This window comes from Tinamus guttatus, unplaced genomic scaffold (assembly GCF_059628265.1).
Source record: "Tinamus guttatus ecotype Peru unplaced genomic scaffold, ASM5962826v1 Tinamus_guttatus_pri_ptg000414l, whole genome shotgun sequence".
Classification (NCBI taxonomy): domain Eukaryota; kingdom Metazoa; phylum Chordata; class Aves; order Tinamiformes; family Tinamidae; genus Tinamus; species Tinamus guttatus.
In genome coordinates, this window is record NW_028288948.1 from 194562 (window position 1) to 217464 (window position 22903).

The window sequence follows — 22903 nt, forward strand, 5'->3', positions numbered from 1 at the left end:
TAAGCTTCAACAAATCTGAATAAATAAAAATTGCTTATCACTAAGATAATCAAATTGCTTGTGTTGGTATCAAGCTATTTTATAGCATGAATAGTCATCCAGGATAAGGACATAGCTGTTTTTTTGGGGGTTGGGGGGATGTGTGGTGGTGTGGTGTGTTTTTTTTTTTTTTTTTCTCCTCTCTCCTATGGTGGAAGGAAGACATTTATATGATTGAACATCCTTTAAACTATTCCTTCAATAGGAACTTGTATAGCATCCAAAACTGCCAAAGGAGAGGGGCTGGCTATTCCAGTGAATGCTCTGGAATGACATTCTTAGTTTTTCCTCTTATGCTGTAGGAAAAGATGCTTCTATTCTGTTCCCTGTCCTGTTTGGCTTGGTTGGTCATACTTTGTATGTGGGGACTTTCTGGAGGAAGCTTTGCTCTAGGTACGGGCTTCTCGTTTCTCTGAGAAAGCTTGCAGCTTGCCTGCAGCTTGTGGTATGTGTCTGCAGCTGCTGCTTTCCTCCCTTTGTGAGGGAGGAAAGGGGAGCATGGCTGTTTGTGATTAGCACACTGCCAAATTAAGAACAGCTGTGACTGACAATATAGGTACTATTTCTTAGGTGGAAGTGTGTGAAACTCTCCTCCTCGTGATAACCTCTGTCCTTGCTCAGATGGTCTATCTACTCCATTGTGTGGAGCTGTACTTGATTCTGCATGTGTACACACTGGAGCTTGCTTGTTAGTAGTTGTGTTTATGTATAAACCAGCAGTGGGTTCTTTATCTACCCAGTGCAGACCCACAGCAGATCTTGCTGAACAAGATGACCTGCCTGAGAGCTTCCACTCTCCCCATCTTGCAAGCTAATTCCCTCACCCTACTGCTAAAATGGGCTGTGGTTTGGGAAAGGGGCTGCCCAGTGTATGACTGTGCCTGTGATCTACTTCTAGCTAGCATGACATGGTATGCTTCTCAGTTTTTGGTGAAGCCTTGCTTTGTTCTTCTCAGGTCATACTTGGCCTTGTATGTGCTTTTAAGTTTGGGGGGGAAGAAATTTCTCTTACTGTTTGTCTAAATCTTTTTCTAGAGCTTGAGGACTAAAACCTCAAAGGGTCACATAGGTTTGTAAATTCAGGTCAGGCTTGGCTCCCAGGGAACTGCATGTTATCAAGTGGAAATCTTATTTTCCTTTCTCTTTTGTTTAGATATTGAAGAAGGATAAAAAAGTTCCTCAGATCTAGAAGGTTGAATGTGATCAACATGAAGAGCTTAAAAGCAAAGTTCAGGAAGAGTGATGTAAGTATTTCTGCTCAGTTTGGCTGCTGGTTTGCATCCTGGAAATAAGCTCTTCATTCCCACCTTGATAAGGTTGTAGATTAATGAATTAGAGAAAACCTTTTTCCAAGCACCAAAGTGATGGCTGAGCACAGTACACCCTGGGCTGTTCTTGTTTTGGGATGTAATTCTGTTATGCAATCTAATAGCATTGCTCCTCTTGAGAAATAGCTGAATCGTGCATATGTGTCTGGGGTCTGCTGATCTTCTGTTAGATTGTGCTCTTGTGCAGGCAGAAATTTTGTTTCAGGTGCAGTGTTAAGGCTAGTGTTAAGGCTTCAGTGCCTGATGGTATTTCTGTTCAAGCATAGTACTGTTCTTATCAGTGTGGTGTTTGAGCGCTTACTGAGAGCCTCCCTGGGCTGTGGCAGTTCCTTTGTTAGCAGGACTTGAGGAATGAGTGCTGCAATTAGGGCTTCTGTCACACTGGAGCTGACAAGCCACAGGAGAGGTAGATGCAAGGCTTGATCAGTCAGCACAAGACACAATAGTTTGCTGTTATTGTCACACTTTTAAAACTGTATTTGGAGAGACACAATGTTGCACTTCTTTTCTTGCTAAGGTAGGATCAGTGGAGACCTGCTGCCTCTCGGCTTCAATTGCCTCGGCGCATCGAGCGGGCATGGGTTCCACCACCTGGGAACCCGGGCCAAATGAGCACACACACCACTATGGTGGATGCAGCATTTGGCACTTATTGCAAACATCCAAACTTATATAGGGCACCTGTGGCATCCAAACTTATATAGGGCACCTGTGTGTGGAGGCACGCCCTGTAGCCCATAGCATTAACATCGCCTCCCATATTGGTTGGCCTCAGAAAAATCCTTTATGCATCAAGCAATCAGACCACTGTTTTCATCCCTGGCCACACCAACCTTTCTTCCTACATATTCACCCCTTTTTTGTTCTCTAATAAGAGAATCTCCTCTATTCTGTTGCTTCTTTTAGTTTTTCTGAAATATTATACGGACAGGTGCCCATCTCCCCTATTCTTTCCACTATTCTTTCCGCTCAACGCGAGATCTTCTGACTGCCGTACCCTACAGAGACCCAAGATAGAATTTATGGAGTGGGCATAATTCCTTTGGGCTAGAGGGACTGCCATAGGCTTTCACAGCTTTTACTATACCCCTCACTGCTGCTTGTCACGTCTTGCAGGGGGAATGGCAGCATTTGGAAGTGTGTTAGTGAATGCACTTCTGTTGCACACTTGGTAGAAAAAAGTTGTTGCGTGTTACATCATAACTAGATAAGCTTATAAGAAGATTAGCTGAAAGAGCACAGAACTGCACCTGAAGCTGATGCAACTCTGGGATGCTGCAGTCCTGTCCTTTTTCTTCCAGCTGCTCATTCCAGCTTCTTGCCTTGTGCTAATGCTGATGCCCACTTGATAGTGCCCTAAGCAGCCAGTGAAATATGTGACTTTGATGTGTTTATCTTGATGTGTTTGATTAACTTCTTAGATTTGGGGTGGAATTAGTAACAAATCTGTCATCCTTGAAGAATGGGATGTTTCATCCTTCTGCAAATCTACATGCTTCTCTGAAAGAAGTGTGATGTATTGTTGTTTGTCACAGATTCCCCCAGGAACAGCTGTGTTTGAAGGTGCATTATGCTTGAAATGGAGGTTCTTCCAAAGTTTTAATGTTTGGGAACATGATTTTACAAGGCACTCAGTAGCGCAAACTGTGCTTTGATGTCAAGATAGTCTCAGGGTACACCATTAAAGAGGTGTCTTTTTAGTCAGCTTGTAACACGCACTTGCAATGTGATTTGCAGATGTGCCGATTGTTGCTTAGTGTTTTTTGAGCTACAGGTTAGCACTTGGTGTGGACAAACACTGTATTGTCATCTTAGCAGCACTGGTGGTGGCAGCTCTTATTTCTTCAGCTCAGCAAAAGCTCTTTCTAAAAAGGCTTGTTCTTTAACCAAGCTGAATCTCAATCAACCTTTGAGAGGTGAGTGAAACGCACTGATTTCAGCAGTGTTTGGATTTTGCTAGTCACCAGGCTGAGACAGCATGTTCATTGTACTACTGGAGTCCAAAGGAAAGGATAAGAAAAAGGTCTCACACCGAGTGCTATCCAGCATTTAAAGGTCTTTAGTGTGGCCTTAGTGTGTTTCAGTAGGCTTCCAAAATCTCCTGCTTTTTTTCTAGAGTGGAGAACTGGACTAGAAATAACAGACTTAAATACAGAAGAAAGATTGTGGAAAATCTATCAAATCCTGTGTAATTTTGATTTGTACCTTGGGCCACTTTGCAACAATGAAAAAAAAGCATCACAAGCATCTGATTACATCTCACCCCATTGTGCCACTCACTTTAGTCCGCAATTGCCTATTTTGTAGTCAGAAAGAGTTGTTGCTGTTCTTGAGTATCAGCAAGAGCTGTTACAGTTCCCCACACCAGTAAAACATTTTATGGGCGTCTGCCCAAATAGAGAGTCCCTTGGTGAAGGTGTGAATGCATGTGGTGCTTAGGGGTGCCTGTGTGTTGGTGAAGCTTCAGTCATGCTTTTGGCTGGGCTGCTGCTGTAGAGCAAAGGCTGAGGGGCACATGTGATGCAACTAGATCTTCCTCTAACTAGTCCACCCATGGTTATGAATTGCCTGGGATTGCTTATCCCTACCTTATCCTTCCTAACTCCCTCACTCCTCATTGAAAAATCAAAAGGTGGCAGAAAGCATTTGCCATTTTGATGCTAGTTCTGCAGTCTAAAAGCTAGTGATAAAGTTGACCACAAAGGATTTTTTTTTCCAGATACCTGAAGTTTAGGTGTGTGCCTCTAAGAGCACAGCAATCTGAATTCACACCACTCTGCCTTCCCCTTGTTGAAGCTGAACCTTAAGGGCATAATTCAAAGCAGTCAACAGGAGCTGCTCTCTCTTTTGTGCAAGATAAGGAAGATTATCCTTTTTTCTTTAATTTTCAAAAGCTGCCATTAGCCATAATTTGTGAGGAGAAGGAGATGGCTTAAACTGGAATTAGTTGCATTTGTATTGTGGCATATAAAATGTTAACTGCTTTTCAGATGGGGATAAGGTCAGTAAGGATGGGGGCCTCTCTCTCTTCATGCCCACCCTTACTCCTCTCCTGTTGCTTTCTGGAGAAAATCTTTCATGTCTTATTTTGCAGAACTGAAGGTGTCTTAGGGGAGGGAACATATCCTTCTTTTTAGCCACACTTAGCATTGAAAAAAGAGGAGTGAGAATAAGTCTACAAGGTGTATGTGGGAAGTAGGGATTACTCAAACACTTATCAAGCAGCAAGGCTCATAACATAAAACTACATGAAGACTAGATAAGTAGCTTAAAGCTCTCTAGCTCTTTCTAGAGCAACTGAATTCAAAGTAGGCTCAACTGTTGATATGCATGAATATATTTGTGTTGTTGCTATGGGGGGTTTTAATTTGGTGCTCTATCTACAGCAGTCTGAATGAATGGCTCTGCTTGCTCCTCTTCTGCTGCTGACAGGGCAGCTGTGCAGCGCTATGGCTCCGGTGGTGTTTGAGCCCACAGTGAGGCAGTTCAGGGACATAAAGCAGCAGAAAACTATTTAGTGAGGTTAGTTTTAGCTGGTTAACTCCCTATGCTGTCTTGCTGTGGGGTCTGCTCTGAGAGGCCTGGTGAGAGGAGGAGGAGCAGCAGGGCTTCCTTCTCTGCAGCTACTTGCTTGGCTTGGCTGTGATATTGAATCCTGCCTTCAGATTAGTGGCCAGAAAGCACAGGGGTGGCCATGGTGGTATAGGAACACATGAGGCTGCTAATTCTGAAATTTGGCAGAACTGGTGTAGTTCAGAGCTGAGGCAGATGGGAGTGTGACTCCTCTTAGGGCTCTGACCTGGGGGGAGTAAAGGAGAAGGCTCTTGCTGCCCAGCTCCTCTATGCCTTACTTCGACCCCTCTCTGTGCACCAACAGCCCTGTTAATGGAGAACATCTTTCCCCCAGCACAGTCATTGTGAAACCCTTCCTGGGGGTGACTGTTGCCATGTGAATGCATGTGTTAGGAGTGGAAGAGGGAGATGCTCTGACAATACCTAGTTGTGACAGAGCATGACATGATGTGTGGTCACTGGAGCATGTGTATAGACTAGGAACCTGAGCAGGATGCCCAGGAAGGGGCAAGTGTTGGGACTGGGAGCTTGGGATTTGATATGCACACTTCAAACATTTGTAGACAGAAGTACAGAAATTGCACTTCCTTCTCAAGAAAGCATCTGGCTTCCTTTTCTGTCTTGAAGCTTTATTTTCTCCTCTTTTTTCTTGCATCTTGTTCTTCATGGTGAAACTTAAAACCTGCTCTTGGTGCCTGACAGGATGACTTTTTATTGTTATTTGCCATTATGTGCAGCACTTGAAAAAATTGGTATAATCATATTGGGAGCTATCAGTTTAGAGCTTCAGTTTGTTTATGGTCAGTTTATCTCCATGATAGAGAATGAACACCTCTAAAAGAGGTTTAAAAAGACTCCTCACTGTGTTAGCTAAAAAAAGTAGGATTTGAAAGAACTAAAAAGTTCTACTGATGCTTGGTTGGGCTTTTTAATAGTTACTAATATTTAAGGACTTGAATGCTTTCTCTAACTAGTAAATTTGTGGCTTGGCTTCAAAGGCATCTAGATACTTAAAGATGCAGATGAGTGCTGGGTGGATTTTCAGATGTGTGAAAATATCAAACCTGTCTGCTTTTTTACATATGGCAAGATGCTCACCTGCATTTTTAGGCACCTACACACTTTTAAATATCTAGCTCTTTAATATTAAGATATGGTAGGTACCAGGGTGATCTGTATAGGTAGACTTTTTTTTTAAACTGTGTTCTTATCCCTCTAGAAAAGGGCTGCTGTATGGAAGTGTTTTCTCCCTCCCAGCCTTAAATCCTCACTTTCAGCCTTAGATCTGTGGGTAGTAACTGAAAAAGTTTTGGGACTTATGTCTAGATATGCTTGCAGATCAGCTGATAAACATATTTCTTATTTTGACAACATAACTTTTTTCTTTCTGATTGCCATCTTGTCAACTGGGTAAGGGAAGATTAAAACTGAGTTTTGTTTCCAAATACCTTCAATACTAATAATATTCAAGTGTTTTTAACATTGAAAATTGACTAGGCAGTTCAGTGTGAGAAGTAGCTTTTGTCAGAAGTAGAGTGAGGGGAGGCTGGGATTTCCCAATGCTAATTGCCAGCTCAAACTTCTGGTATTTCTAGAAATGCCTATTCCTTTACTAGCAAATGGGGGAGGAAAAAATTGTGGTTTTGTCTGTGATAGTCATTGTACCATAAATCTCAAAATATGGGTGAATTAGGTATCTTTGTAGTGTAAAATAGTTTTAATCTAGAGGCTGTCCTTGTTAAGGCTTGGCAGGTTACTGTAGTGCCTGATGTTCTGACTAGTAGGCTTCTATTCCACAGCTTTAAGGAGTAAGATGTGATGTGGGGGTCTGGAGGGAGAGATTGCTGGGTTACATTCCAGTGAAATCACTGTGTTCCCATGTGCTCTGGGAGTGAACTGTGGGAGAGAACTTGGGTGGGGCAGCTTTAAAAATAATAAAGCAGGGTGTCTTCAACAGTTCTTAAATCTTTATCCACTCAAAGTTACAATTAGCCTGAAAAGAAACATGAGACAGTTAAATTGCACTGTCTGTGTACACCTACTATTTTCTTTCAAACTAATTGTGACAAAGTGTACAGAGTTTGCTGTGACTTTCAAGTGAAATAGCAAACCTGACCACTTTATCCAGTTATTTAGAAAGTGAGCTGCTGAAACTTGCTTTTATTTGGGTGTCTTGCTTATCAGGAATCGAATTAAACTTCAAATGGATTGGCATCATCTTATCTCTCTTACCATTTACTGTGTCCTTAGCAAAAATCAAAATTATGAGCAATATGGTGAGTAGGGAAAGAATTTCTCTTGGACATATAGGATGTTCTCAACTACTTCCTTCAGGAAAAGGAGGATCAACCCCCTTCCTCTTAGAACAAGTGACCCCGCTCCTGTGTGTGCCTCCTTCCTCTGGGAGAGCTTTACCTGCCACCCTGACTTCCACTTGGGAGTTGTTTGGCTTTGTACCCCAATTCTGGAGAGTGTAATGCTCCGCTCGACTGCTCACTCTGAGCAAAGCTTGAGCCCTTCATCTAGGGAAGCCGTTAAATATATTCTGTAGTGCCTTATCATGCATTGAGTAAGACCTGCTGCCTGGTGTAGTTGGTTCTGTGGGAATTTCATGCCATCAAATAGTCTTTTCATAGTGGGCAGTGGGAATGTGCTTAAAGTGTTTTTAAAATTCCCATTTGGGTGAACTGTAATTCTGGCACCCTTGATCTTTGGCCCCCTCAGGGGTGAGGTGCAGCCTCTCTTTTACTGAGGGATGAAAAATGGAATGGAGAAGGCAAATACTGAGATAGATGAAGGAAGAGGAAAAATGGTGCTTAAAGAAAAAGGTGGTGGGGGAAAAAGGTCAGTTGAAGCAGTAGGGTAAGGAATTACAATGTTACTGCTGGTTGTCATGGGATGTCAGCTGATGGGCTAGTTGGGGAAGGGGGAGAACATGTGAAGCCAGAACTTCCAGATATTCTGGAAACAACCTTAACTATTTGCAGATATTGATCAGAGGAGAGGAAGTAAGTTGAATGAGAAGTGTGCTGTGAGGCTTGAAATTTATCCTAGAGGAAGCAGTGTTGGAGTTGACTTGCTTTGAGTAAACAAATTATTTGAAATATATATTTCAAATATATACATTTCATACATGGAACTTCCTAAAACAGGATTGTAGTTTGGGATATAACAGATAGTCTTGGTCCTAAAACCAGTTAGCAGCATCTACATCGCAGAGTGCTTGGGGGGGGGATCCTATAGACCTGGTATTGGCTGCACTTTGGTCTGTTTGGAGTATCTGCCTCTTGCAGCCGTATTGATCTGTAGATCGAGCTGATGATGGACAGTTGCAAAGTCATGGTGTTGTGCTGCAAGTGCTGCTCTGCTAAATGCCACTCTGGGCCGACCTGAGAGAGACTTTGGCACTGCAGGAGTGCCAGGTCAGCCCCGTGGGGCTCCTCTTGCATGTCTGCCTGCAGTTTCTCACTCCTTTTGCTAGTGTGGGCACTCACCTGAGCTCTGCCCTAAGGAGATGATGCCTGGCTCCTGCCTTGCTGTAGCTTCTGCCTCCAACCATGCTGTGCCCCAAGTTACAGGAGGAATAGTTGCTGTTTTTAATAGTACAGTGTTAGGGCAGCAGTTTACAAAATCATATGAAATAAGTGAATGCAAGTGAACTGGAATGCGCAAGTATCTACTTTGTTTACAATTTATTGCTCAATAAAGTATCAAGATTAAGTAGTGTAAAATGGGGTGGGTAGGGAAAAGAATGGCAAAATTGTCTTATACAAACTGGGAAAAAAGATAGTATTTTAAAATATATTGGTAAGAAGAATGGAATTTTTGTTGTGTAGAAACATGTCTTTTGTGTCCCTTTAGAGCATAAAAGCTCAAAGGTCTGAGTTTGGAAGAGCTGCAAAAAGTACTTGTAACTTTTTCAGTTATTTGTTTATCTTTAAGATTTAAATGTAAAGTAAAATAAAATAAAAATATGATAAATTAGCTGTCTGTTCTTATTGTGGTACACTATTCTTGCTCTTCCTTTTTGGCACCACTCATCTTTATCTGATTAAAAAGGGGAAAAAAAATTCTGTCCGGCTCAAAGTTGTCAGTTAAAAATGCATGCAAAGGAAGAGATTTGACTTGTCTGATTTGTTTGAAGAGTGCAGCCTCTTGTCTTTGCCAAGAACAAAAAGACACTTCTGTGGATAGGCATGGTTGTATTAATAACAGACTAAAACATTATTTATACATTTTTATTGGAGTTTTGATCTGTTTCATCCCATACTTTTATTTTGGGACCCTATGACTGATACAAGCAGAAAGAAACACTACAGAGTTCACCAAGCTGAAGCATGTGCAGAATGTATCTCATTCCAGTAGCTGGCCTTGGTGTCAGGAATGTGTCAAGGCCCTTTCTGCTCCCTCACCCCATTTACATTTCCTTGGTCTTCATGTTACACCTTTTCCGAGGCTCCAAGACATTGAAGCACTGAGGAGGAGGAGGGCAACAGTGGCAGTCCTTTACAGGAAAATGCAGTCTAGCTATCTATGATATTGCAAATCCTATGCAGTCAGTAAGAGCTTGGACTGTTGGACTTTCAGCACAGCTTTGAAGGCACTTTTTTTTTTTTTTTTTTTTTTTTGGTCCAAAGGTCTGGTTGCTGAGGCTTGCTGTGGGGCAGGTGGAGGGAACGAGCACAGAGAGGGATTCCCTGTGTTGTGGTTGTATAAAAAAAGCTCCTGTTTTTTTCAGACCAGGTGCAAGGAAAGGTTTTCTGGGGACTGGAGGCTTATTTGCTGGCCAAGGTGAGACTGATGGTTGATGTTTTGCTTGACTGTGTTAGCTGCATTGACTAAGGGAGTTTTTAAGAACTTATGAGCTGTGTAGGGAAAGATATGAAGTTGGAATGAATAGGAGGCTGAAAGCTAAAAACAAGCTGTACTTTAGCTAGTGAGAAAGAGCTTTAGTGCTGTAGTGTTTGTCTTCCTATTAAGACAGTATGTATGTATACATGCAACTGGGGTACAGATGTTTTAGGAACAACTGCTCAACATTTATTAACAGCACATCTAATTCTAATAAATCTTGAAGTAGTACAGTTTTTAATATACTGCTTTATTGTAAGTGGCAACACAACTGCCCTAGCTATTCATATTTTACTCTAATCTGGCTGTGTAAATACTCAAAACTCAGCTGGACAAGGTACTTTGCCTGATTTATCTGTCCTGCTATCTCAAAAGGGCTCTTCCAAACTCAACCTTTTTGTGATTCTGTACAAAGATTATACAATAATGTTTCCAGATACTAAAACTTGTGATTATGTTCATACTTAGAAAAGATACAAAATGTTCCTTAAGGGGTGGGGGAAAGGTGTATTTTCCTACCTGGCTCTTAGCTGCCTGAGAGGAATTTGAGGCTTGCCCCAGGACAAGCTATGTTGTTGTCCATCTCCAAGTTATGCAGCTACCTGGACTTGTGTGGTCACTTGATGTGTGACAAGCTATTTAATGAGCTGTTTTCCTGATTCTAGGTCTAGACTTTCCAAAAATAACTGTAGTCTTCAACTTTAGAAAATATTGTTGCCCATACCAGCTGGGGAAAGCCACTGGGGTTGAGTATCTCTTAACTGCAGCTTGCAGGACATCTTCATCCCTTAGACTTGCATCTTGTTGTTCCTGTGTATTCTTATTAAAGGTGCTTTGCTTTTCCTACTTTTGCTTGCTGCATGGACTTTATACTTTACCTTGAATTTGAAAATTTTTGTGTAGGAACCTCCTTGAGTGCTAGTCTTGTGTGGCCCTGAACACTAGGGCTGCTTGATGCTGTTAGGGTTTAGGGAGATGACATGATACAAATAGCAACACTCAGTAATCTGAATTTCAGGCTGGCCTCACTGCTATGTAACAGTCTGAAAAGTCTTAGTCTATGGGTATGTGTCTCAGGTGGGCTGTATAGGTGGCTGTCCAGAAGTCCTGCAGGAGTTGAGTGATTAGGATGATGATGGAACAAAGGTGTTTTCATAACTTTGCAAATAATGTGGTTGCAGTGCATGTGTATGTATGTGGCATACCCATTCTGCTCTGTTTGCAGGTGCATCCTTTCATCTTTGCCGCTTTTGCTGTGTGTGATGGAAATCTCTTAGGAGTTTCGTAAACTTGGGTAACCTGCCTGCTTATCCAGAGACTGAAATGGTGCCCTTTGGAGTCTGAGGAAAGACTTTAGTCTCCTGAACTGAGCTTTGAAACTAAAATAAAATGCTAGCTTCACAGAAGCAAATGGCAGAGCTTCAGTTGACTTAAATTTCACCGAATCTAGCACAAAGTACGCGTAGCAATTGGAGATCCTCAGTTTGTTATTGGTAGTTATCCAATAGCATCTTCTCTTCGGGGTCTCGTGTGTTTGATTTATTTATGGGAGATGAGAGGAGAGAGCAGTGGTTGCTGGCTGATGTGCTGTGGCTCTGCAGCAGGAGCAATGGCAATCCAGCACTTTCCTTGCAGTTGTGATGTTAGAGCTTGTGAGCAATTTCCTTGCACACTCCAAGCTCAAAGTGGAGGAAGCTGCATCATGCACAAGCATCATATTAATCATCAAGAAAACCTCTATGGTAGGTCAGCTAGGAGAGGCTACTGCACTGAGAGTCGTGTCTTCATTGCTTTGCCTTGGTTGCTTGTTAAAATGCACTTAACAGGGAGAGATATTGTCAAGTATAGTAATGAAATCAGAATTGTAAATCTCTTTGCAGCCAGTTTAATAAGAGAAGATGGGAATTGGTGGGATATATTGATTTGTGAAAAGAAGTTTGGAAACTTTAATCTGTAAATGTATACTTGACTTGGAGGTTAATTCTTAAAGGCCTTCATAATACACTTAGTCTACCTTACAACTGCCTCACGTTGCACATCAATGTGTGATGCCAAATGCAGTAAGCAGTGGGGAAGGTATCCTTGTGGATCCCTTGGAAGAGATGTTGCAGCTGGTGCTTGCAAGGAGCTGATGCTGGGCAGCTCTTTCAGCAGGAGCAAATACCACTTTAGTGCCCATGTTGTTTGCTCGTAAACTTGAAGTTGCGCGGGGTGTTTTGGTTTTGTTGTTGTTCATGTAGGCTCCTTGCTGGCAAGCCAGGTCTTGCTTCAGCTGTGTTGCTGCCCTGGTTAGCGCGTTGTGCTCCCTTGAGAGAGGTTGTGCTATCCATGTGCTCGTGAGGACTGTCGGCTCACATTAATGTCAGCAAAAGGGTCTTGAAACTTTGCTGCTGTGGCACCCTTCATCTGTCTCAGTTCATCCAGATGATAGTAAGATGCACAAACTTGGGTAGAGGCTGGATTTTGTTACCATGTTTGAGAGTAGCATTGCTTTTCTTAAGGGATCATTTGAATGTAAAAGGTAGGTTTATGTAATGCTTGCTATAATCCGATGCAGTAAGCGGGATGCTGCAGACAAGTGTTGCGTGAGGCAGCAGCTCCAGGTAAGGCTTTTCAGGCCTGTTTAAGTGTAACTGTCAGTTTCTGTTATATTTTCTACTGCTTTGGAGTAATACATTTTGGGGTTATTTATATGTTTTTAGGTGTGGATAGCTGTAACCATCAAGCCTGCTTTATTACAATTATTTTTGGGGGTGCTAGCAGGGAGAACAGGATTATCCTGTGCAAATAGAAGTCTAGGCTCTTGTCATTCACTGACTGCACAGTTTTGGGCACATGAGTGACTATGACCGTTTCGGCCTGTAAAATGGGTAGCATCTACTTTGTGTAGTTGTGCAGTGTTTTGAAGGCCCAAAAACCTCCTCTTCTGATGCGAGATGAAATGGAAGAAGAGTAGGTAAGTGCTCCTCAGGGACCAGGAAGGCAAGTTTTGTGAGTTAGCATGTAGCTGAAATGTACTTGGCATCTTTCAGTGTCTTTCTTTTGGTAGCATAGAAATGCAATTGTTCTGCCATGGTGTACTTTTTGCAATCCATACAAGGGAGTTTCCATGCCTGGAATTTAGTTTTATAATCAGCTTTTTTTTTTTTTTTTTTTTTTTTTTCTAATGTAACCTGATCAAGTCTCTCTATAATGCATTTTTTTTTTTTTAAATGCTATGTTTCCCATTTCCTGTAATGGTGACTGAAGTTTTGTCCGTCAATAAGCCAACAGAAAAGAAGTCTGCTGCTTAAAAACAAACATAAATATTGCCTGATGATAGATGACTTCCTGCTCTTCTGCAATAGTAATTCTTGCACTCTTTCTCCTTTCTCAGCTCTTGGACAAATCTCATAGATTTAAAACCTGCCTTGAATACAGGTATTTCATTTTCTTTTAGACTTCTGTTTTTTTTTTTTTATTACTAATATTTGTGGTTCTCACTTTTTATCATATCTGCATCATTGCTCTAAATTTTCTGTACGTTGTTTAGCAGCTTCAGTTTAATGAATGTAGTATTGCTGCATGTAGAGAGCCCACTGAAGCAAACAGTTATGAAGTTAAGATCTTTCACGTAAGAAAAACAATTGTGCAATTGTAAGTAGGTTGTGAGTGCATTAAAGGGGAACAGACAGGCTTAGTACAGCTCCCTTAAAAAGAATGGGGGGCAAGGTTCAGAGGGATGATTTTAGATGTCGGAGCTACAAGTGGCCTTGATGATGGTCTCCTGTAGTCTTTGTGTAAGGTAGGGGATCTTTGTTACTGGTGGGAAGGTGCTCAGATCTGATCTTGTAGGATCAGATATATTTTTTTTTATTAACATAGAACAACCAAGTTAGTAACATAATACATTTGCTCCCAGTTTTCATCAATGCATGATCAGTCTGGATTAAAATGTGCCTCTTCCTCTGTTTTCAGTGTGTGTGGGATTTTGGACGAATTGTCAGTTTTCACACACAGCTAAAATACATCCTTTTCTCAAGTATGCTTGAGTAATCCATAACGATTAAGCAAAGCAAGTAGGAAAGAATGTAATCTTGCTATATGGCATGATTATAATGACCCCCTCTGAAAAAAATCAGTTATTTGCCAAAAGACTCTTGTCTGCATAAGCACACGGCATTGCTGCAGACAGGGAATACTGTTGACCTTGTCTCCTAGGGAAAATCAAAGCGTTCATTAAATTAAAAATTAAGTTTGAGTTTTTCGTAGTTGGAGACAAAGGCAACAATACACTTATGTGCTAGCTTATGAATGTGCAATCTGATATTTAAATTGTTTAACTTTTTAATGCAGCTGAAAAGAGTGAGGTCAGATATATTTTCTTACGGCTATATTACACTCTGAGAGTGAACAGGAAATGGTTTAAAGGAATGGTAAGAAGTCCCTATTTCCTAACCACTTTCTTAACCAATTCCCTTGTCTTCTTTCAGCCATCTTTATTTCATACTGAAAGCTTCAGCTGTTGTGAGCATTTCTGTGCTAAAGAACAGGGAGGGTTTTAATGTGTTCTTAAATTGTCACCCAAGCTCTTTTGCCTGAAATTTAAAGAAGAAAATCGAGTGGATTAAGTGTTTCCCTCCAGTATATTCATTGAGACAGTTAAGACTACACTTTACCTCCTTGCTGGCTTTGTTTGTCCTCCTGAGCATCCAGTTGACGCACAAGGCAACATCTCCCTGTAGAAAAGAGGAAATGGATGTTAGTATTCCAAAGAGCTGTTGGGAAACTGCTGGGAAACCCTTCAGGAGGTGCAGTGACCTGTATAGCATCTTAATCTTGGATTTGCTGATGTTCCCTGCTGTCCCTCACAGTGATGGGAAGGTCACTGGCTAGAGCAAGACACCCCTTTCTGAGGCTTTGAACTGCTGTAAGGAGCACTGCCTTAACACCTGGCTTCTGATCTAAAAGCTCATAAATCTCTTCATAGGCACTGCAGCTGTTAGCTGTATGAGTGATGAAGTACTTCTTGCCTTGCAAATATAGCAAACCCTGCAGATACTCAGTGCCTTCCCCAGAGGCATACATACATACCCTACAGAGCTTGCAGGACTGCAATGGCAACGCACTGAATTCCTTCAGTGTGTATGGAATTTCTCTAGTCTTGTCTCTTCATGACTCATTTCTAACATGTACATGCAAGTATAAGTTTGAAAACCAACCTACTGCTTATCTTAAAATATCCTTAAATAGTCACATTAGACATTATCCTGTACTTTTTCAAACTTGGATATTGACCCAAGTTGTCTGAAGTATGACAAAACTAGATAAGCTGAGTAAGGAGTGTTGGGACACTTTTGGGAGTTTAAAGTTGCAAATATTTTGCCCCTGTCTTAGATACAGTCAAAACTTCATACAAAAGAAAAGCTGTTGAGCACAATGATTTGATTTTTCAGAGTTTGACATCTGCTGACTGCCTGCAAAGATGATTTCTTGCAACAGTGTTTACAGAAGTCAGAAATAGTTACACAACAGTAACTATTAAGAAGACCTATGAGCTCTGGTTATGAAATCTAACACCTATAACAATAATTAGCATTGAATGGTTGGGTAGAAGACTTGTAATATACTGAGAATCTACAATTAGTTATTGAATGCTGTAGCTCATTACTCCTGTGGGCAGGACCTAGTAATAAAATTACAGAGTCTTTTCAAGTGTCTCTGGTGATTGTAATACTAGACTTAAGGATTAATTGCATGGAAAATTGATTAATGATTTTTTGTGATTTGATGCAACTTTGAGGTGTATAGGGAGATTCTCAAAATTGTAAAAGATGTGTGTTGTCTTTCCCCTGCCCCTCCAGCTCTGTTTTGCTTCTTCCTGGGTTGATTTAGTAGGGGAGGGTATTAGAAACACTGTAGGCTGTTTCCTCTCTCCTACTTTGGGACTGCTCTGGAAAAAGTGTGCTTGAGACCTTAACTGGGTTTTTAACATTGCTTGCCCCTTGCAGAGGAGGGGAGGTCATTTCAGTTAATTTCTTCATTTTTGTGGGAAGAGGGTTGGGATGTTTGAGTCTGCCATGCTGAGCCCTGGCAGAAAGTTCCTTCCTTGGAAGGGAAGCAAACAAACAGAAAAAGAAAAGCCCAAGGAAAAGAAATGCAGGCTCCATGTCGATAGATGCCTTTTATTTAAAATGGGGAAATAGGAGTTTGCAGTTGACATAAATTGTGTTTTATTCCTTGCTTGGTGTTTATCCTATAGCGGGCGATTTCAAGCAAGGCTGATTTCTGAAGCCATGAGTTGAGAGACGAGCCCAAGCTGCTGGGGCCACTGTTGTCCTTGAGTGGCTGGGAGGACCTTCCTGGCACTCCTTTGTGTGGCTTTTCTGGCACTGTCCTCGAGCTTTGCACCTACCAAGAGCTCCGAGCTGTTGTTAATGCTCTGAAAAGCAGTGTGACTGACCCATACTGCTTCCCCCTCCGTAACCCACTGCTGCTTCCCACAAGCTCAGGATGGGCCTGTGCTGCCAAGGGCCAGTGCTGGCCCAGGATCCTGCTGCGCTTGGTGCTCTTATTGTTATTGCCCCTCTTGCCGTTGGAGGCATTTTGCTGTGGTAAACTTTGACTCTAAAATGAATCCACATTTCCCCCTCAAATGAGAGGGGAAACTCCTTGTGCCTAAAAGCAGCACCAGGTGCTTTTAAAGGGTCATCGGACAAATGTATCTTGTGTTATGTGGCCTTGCCAGGCACGCTAATGAATCGCAGTGGCCAAGACTGGCAAAGGATGCACGTTATCAGCTGGCGAGAACTGTGGGGCATCTAATTAGGCCTCACTTTGGAGTGCTGTGTTTCATAAGTAAAGTTAATTACAGCGGTTGCTGCCTTTGGGACAAGGAGCCCTGTGCTGCAGAGAGCCAAGTTGATGTTAATTCGTCTCCTCTTACTTGCTTCTTTGCTGTCTGGGTCTCTTAGCACGTATGCTTGCCAGACCTGCTATGCACTGCAGTTGCTGGAGAAAGCAGAATTTCAGTGGGGGAGAATGACAGGAAGGGGATTTTATTTCCAGTAGTTGAAAGCAGTGCGTTGAACTGCATAGTGTTCATACAATTGTCAATCTTCAGCAACTCAACAGAGAGGGTGTTTTTTAAGGGGGTAATTTACTGATTTTTTTTTTTTTTTATATGCAAGAACTTAGTGTTCCTGCTGTAGGTGCTAGAGTGCAAAACACCTTCCTTTAAAGATCTCCCTTTTCTGTGTCCTTGCTTACCAGATTAAACCTCCTGTCTTGGTAAAGAGTCTACCTCATTTATGTTGTAAATGTAACTATATATTCTGTAAAAGCTGTAAGAAAATGAAGAAACATCATATGACTTTTTGCAGTATTTCTTGAGATTGGGCAGGTTCTTTGTATTTATTTCTTTGTGAGCAGCAGGGCTAGTACATCCTGGCTTCCCTGGCTAGTTTGCCCACATCATGACGGTACCTGCAGTTTCCCTGCTCTGTGGACCTCAGTGGTTGCCCCTTTGCCCCTCATGACACGTGTGTGGAAAAGCTGATGTGCATGTCCCCCTGTGCCTGCCAGGCACCTGGCAGCACTTGCTGGAGCTCTTCCCAGGAGCACTTGCTGCCTGGCATTTGGCACATCAAGGGAACAGCTCAACTCATGCTGTAGCTGTTGGTGGAAGTGCTCTCTTATCCTTGTCCATATAATCAGTGCTCTTTGTGAAACTTGCCCAGCCTCATTCATCTTGGAGACTGCTTCCCTGCTAGCAGGAACTTTGGAGCATGTGCAGAAGGACGTTAAAGTTTTATGCAATCATTTTCTTTTCAGAGGCAAGGAGGGAACAGCACCAGACCCAAAAAAACAAACAAACAAAAAAAACTATTAAACAGATGTCTAATTAAATTTATAATGTATAATACTTTAATTTTGGAACAAGAATAGGACCTTCAAACCTATGTTTCTGGGCTTCCTGAAACTAGCCATACCAAGGGCCGTAAGTTTTCCTGACATTAGTCATGAGTGCTGGCACTGCTAGCAGAAAGCTTCCAGCTGGGACTGGTTTCTAAATTTATACCAGTTACCAACAATAAATTGTCATTTGATAATTGTCATACTCAAGAATAGGGATGTGGTTCTTATCTATGCTAAGTAAACTTGTGAGGAAATCCGATTCCACTGTAAAATAGATGAAGCTCTAAACTGGGTTTAGTGCAACAGTACTTTTATTAAAACTAATATAGCCATTGTATAGACTGTCTTTATTTCCCCAAGCATCTGGCTGCCCCTGTGCTTTGAGAGTAATCAAGGGTAGGTTGTTTTTCCTAGGGCTTTATGCAATGGCATCTTCAGCCACAACCGGGGCCCTGAAACCTTATGATAATATGAACTATGCCCTGCATCTTTTAAAATAAATAAATTCCTATCTTTTACTATGCAGAAATATTTTTGTTTCTACCCATGTCTTGCATGTGTATGTTCAGGGTGTCCCTTCTACCCAAAGTGTACAATCATATCAAGTCCCTGTCCTTGTTTTGAGAACTTAAATGATACATCTTACATTCTATTTCTTGCAACTTTTGCACTGCTGATGCAGGCAAGAACTGAAAGAACAGGGTATTTGATCATTCTTATAATCCTGCTTTACCCCTCAGGGATGGAGATGGCTGACTGTTGCTTCTTAGGCTCTAATACCTTTTACCTGTGTGTCAGACTGAGAGGCAGGGGGTTCTGCTGGCTGCTTCATGTCAACCCTGTCCCTGGTGTGGATGTTCCCCCAGCCTGTTAGAGCAGCAAGGGTGGTGGGAGGGAGGGGAAGGGATTGGAAAGGGTGTCCCAGGAGATGTTGCTTAACCTACAGGCAGCAATCAGGTGGCTCACATGTGAAACATGCACCTTCTGTATGGAAGAAGGACATAAGCTCCTGGCTTCCTCAGGAGCTTTTCCCACATACCTGCTATCTGAACAAGATGCTAGTGAACAGCCAAATATGTTACCCTTTTAGCAAATCTGTCAGACCGATATTGCACTCTGCTGTGAGGAGGTGTTGCTACTTGTAGCAAAGTGCAGCACATTGAGATGCAAACCACGGCCTGCATAGTTTTGAGGAGTAGAGCACATAGCTGTGATGCTATCTTATGCGAGATGTACTGTTTCTACCTGAGGTGTTTCAATAGTGCAGTTGTTCGGTGAGGCTGGGAAGCTCCCTGGGGTGATGCACAGTACATGTTTGCCTGCTGGTTCTTCTGTGACACTGCAAATACCAGAGCCAGAGATTATGTTCTAAAGCAAATATCAGAAATTCACACCGGGGTAAAAGCAGGATTTGTAATTCTGATTTTCATAGAACACAATAATTCACTGACTGCTTCATTAGTATTCCTGAGAGGCTGATGCAGTGCAGGAGACTCTGCTGCACAGGCTTCATTTTCCTTTATTACTGAAAAGCAGAGTTGGGCTTGCAAGTATAAGCTCTGGTTCCCATTTTCATCTGAAATATGAACTCTGCTTTACATTCCTGACCCATAACAGCGCTATTCCAAAAACATGACTTTTGTCCACTAAAGCATGTGTTGAATTATAAGGGTCCATCCTGTGTTGCAGACTTCCTGATTTCCAACAGATGTGAACTTTTACAAAGGGGTGAGAGTTTGAGGAAAGGGGAGGGTTAACTCAGAAGCTATGAACAGAAATATTTCCCAGGCCTGTATTTTTCAGAGCTTCTTAATGAAAGAAATTAAAAGCAGAATGAATTTTGAAATCATTTATCTTGAGAAGGTTTTAATGGCAGTTTTTGCTTTTGGAATTTAATTCATAGGTTAAAAGCCATCTTATCTTTGTATACACCTTTGCAGTATTTAGATGGAGGAAAAACATACCTCTGAGGTCTGAAAATAGACTTGTAATTATGTTTAATGGGCAAGGGTAACTGCCCATATCTTGCTTAGCTTTGATATTTCAGTCTAGATGAAGGGGAACTTTCTTCCGCAATCAGTGTTTCCCATTGCAAACACTGTGAAATTCTTCATGCCTTGTAAAGCGTGTTGTGTGCGAGTTGTATGTGTGCTGAGGGTTGGTTTGCTTCTGCTGTCTGTTGCTCGCTACTCAGCTAGCCGTGTTCCAAGCAGAAGCCGAGCAGTTTCCCTAATGGGATACGCAGATCTGACTGGTGCCTTCTAGTCACAGCTTTGTGTAGCTCAGGCCTGAGCAGGTGTAAACTGGGCCGTACTGTTGGAAAAATGAGAGGGAGGAGAGTTTGGTGAGAGAGATGGATAAAGGCTGCTGAAGAAGTTAAAATATTGTAAAGGATTGGCCTTTAGGGGTGTTAGAAACAACTGGTTGGCTTTCCCCAAGAAGAGCAGCCTCTGTGGTTGTGTGTTTTTTTTTTTTTTTTTTAAAGCATCCCTGCCTTGAAGGTACTGGAACAATGTCCTACGCCGTGGGGCAGAGGGATGGTGGATGTCACGCTGCCTCTTGCACACCTCAGGCTCACGAGGGAATAATAGTGCTGCATGAGCCACTGATGTAAAAGGGGACACATTCCTCCTCAAAGGCCATGCCAGGAGTTTGCTTTGGGAATGCTGTATCCAGAATTAGTGCAGTGAGGGCAGTTGTTTTCCCAGAGCCTGACTGTACTGGAATTCACTTCTGACAGCAGTAGATGCTCGTGATAAAGATTCCTTTACTTAAAATAAAATGCAACAAAAATGTGCAAATATCTACTATGTTTTGATTTTTGAGTAGGGGAGCTGTACTGATGCACTAAGAAAAGGTACAATTTAAATCTGTGTCAGTGTTGTCTTCTGCTCACTCCAGCAGAAGCACTGAAACCGGAGGAAGCTGTAAAATCAATGCAGTGAATTGTAAGCAAATAATTGTAAGCGAGTAGTGTCTGTTGAGCTAGTTACTCCAGCTTATTGATTAATAACTTGGAGATGTGCAGAGATCCATGTAGCTTAATATTGGATGAAATTTCAGAATGTGCACATAGAAGATTTTAAATTGGGTGGTTATGATGTTTTCTTTTCCCTTACCTGTTTTTGTAAAGAGGTAAGCGCTGAGTGAAAGTTTAAATTAAAATGAATCTTTACTTCTCACCTTTTTCAGGACCGCCTGTGGCTGACCCAACTGCGGAGAATACAGATAATGCAGTTAAGTCCAGTGAAAACCTGACTGTGGAACAGGTTGCCACAGAACCACATTACATCCATGTGTACAAAGATAATGAAGTTGATAGGGTTTAACTGTACTAATCAGGTATATCACATGTATCAATCTGAGCTTTTACCCTTTTTGGCTGTTGATGCAACTGCCCTTTTGTACTGTTTTCATGAATAGAATGGAAGTATTTTTGAACATTGTGCATGACTGTAGATGTGTCAGACTCCTTTTCATAGCTCTTCTAAGTTCTTGTGTGACCTTGTGTTTATAATGGATAGTTCCTTAAAGTTCCAGACTCCGCAGCATATTCCAAGATACAAATGCCTCCCTTCCAATGCATTAGTTTAGGAGCAATCATTTCAAGATGAGCCTGCAGTACTGTTCTTTTTAAAATAAACCTGAGCATTCATTCCAGCATGTGTCCCTAAATAGATCTCTGTCTCCCTGAGAGATTATAAATATTGAACCAAACAGGCAATTGGTATTTTTGCTGCATTTGATAGGGAGGAAACCGTCCTATATAAGCATTTTTAATACCTGCTTATCTACACAGTCTCTAACAAAAAAGCACACCTAATTGCATGTAGCAGGTTCTGGTTTTGCACCGAAGTCTCAATACTCCCATCTACACTAGGATCTGAACTCAGCTATTTCTCTTTGTCCCTAGGTTGAAATCCCAACTAGTCTGGGAGCAGCAGAAATGCTGCTTTGATGGCTATTATCTTTTGTATCATTGAGTTCCGCTCAAACATATAGAAGTTGACTGACTCGATTCAATTGAGAGAGAGATTTTTACCAAAATCTATCTTGTGAGTTTGGTCTGGGAGTGGTTGCCAAGGAAACGGACTGGCTTAACTCGCTAGGCGCCGGTGGCGACTGCGTTGGTGCAGTAGCAAGATATGCCTGTTTTGATTAGGCACGAGTAACTAGCGCTCTGCTCACGGACCTGTGTTTTATTTAGAGCCTGTCTGTGAGGCTCTGCTGCCCCTCTGGAAGGATCAGAGTCCAGCCACAAGCTCCCTGGGCCAGAAGAAACCAAGCGTTGAAGAGTGCTCAGCTTTGGGGTTGAGAATAAACCTTTTTGTAACTGTTTCCCCAGTGATTCCCCCTCAGCCAGGCAGGAGAACAGCACTGACGGCCTCTGGTGCGAGGTGTGTGTGGAGCCAACTGAGTACAAGAAATTCAAAGTCAACCCACTCTTTCTTTTCAGGTTTTTGTAAAAATAAATACAAATATTTCTCGAACTTAGTCATTTCTTTTAGCTTAAAAATAATTAAAATATGGCAGCACCTAATTTTTCTAGATCTACTGACATGCAAGGCTTTTTTTATTGCCCCTTTTATTGCGTGTTGCAGTCTAATGTAAGCAACATCATGAAATGGCACAGCATGTTGTTTGGATTTTGGACTTTACATTAAAATTCTCTAGTTCCTATTTGCAAAATATGGCATCTCTTAAAATAGTAGTGCCATAACTGGATATGGTGCTTGCAGTAATTCAGAGCTTGTATAGTATGTCAGGATGTATGGAGTGAGTTGATAAAGCTCAGCTAGACTGACTGTCATCCACTTTCCACTTCAGTTTTCCTGTCTGACATCAAATGTTTGGAAAACTTCTTGCATAGGTGTAGAAAGGAGTGACACATTCTAAAATAAAACAAAGCTAAGGAAGTGGCCAGCTCCCTATGAAGTTCAATATTCACCTACAACTTCTAATTGATTTCCAAAGAGGTATGCACAGGGGGACATAGGAGAACCAGCCGGGTGTGGCTGGAGCAGCCTGGAGCAACGTGTTGTGTGGGCAGCTGCAGCACAGAGGGCTCATTTATAGTGATGTTGTGGAGCATGTGCCAAAACTTTCTTCGCTCCCGAGGAGGCAGTTTTCAGTGGATAATCATTCAGCATCGCAGGGTTGTTGGGGGATGTGGAGGCACAGTTTGGTTTCTCTTGGGCAGATGGCAACACTTTGTG

General features: G+C 41.9%; 1 protein-coding gene across 2 annotated transcripts in view; it reads left to right on the top strand.

Annotated features, from left to right (window-relative positions):
- Window positions 1-1226: 1226 nt before the first annotated feature.
- Window positions 1227-22903, top strand: part of LOC104565524 (ankycorbin) — a 76778-nt gene continuing 55101 nt past the window's right edge. For both annotated transcript variants that reach the window (XM_088531387.1, XM_088531388.1), the window contains exon 1: window positions 1227-1283. In XM_088531387.1, the coding sequence (XP_088387513.1) occupies window positions 1248-1283 (36 nt within the window). In that variant the 5' untranslated portion in view covers window positions 1227-1247. The remainder of the gene's footprint in view (window positions 1284-22903) is intronic.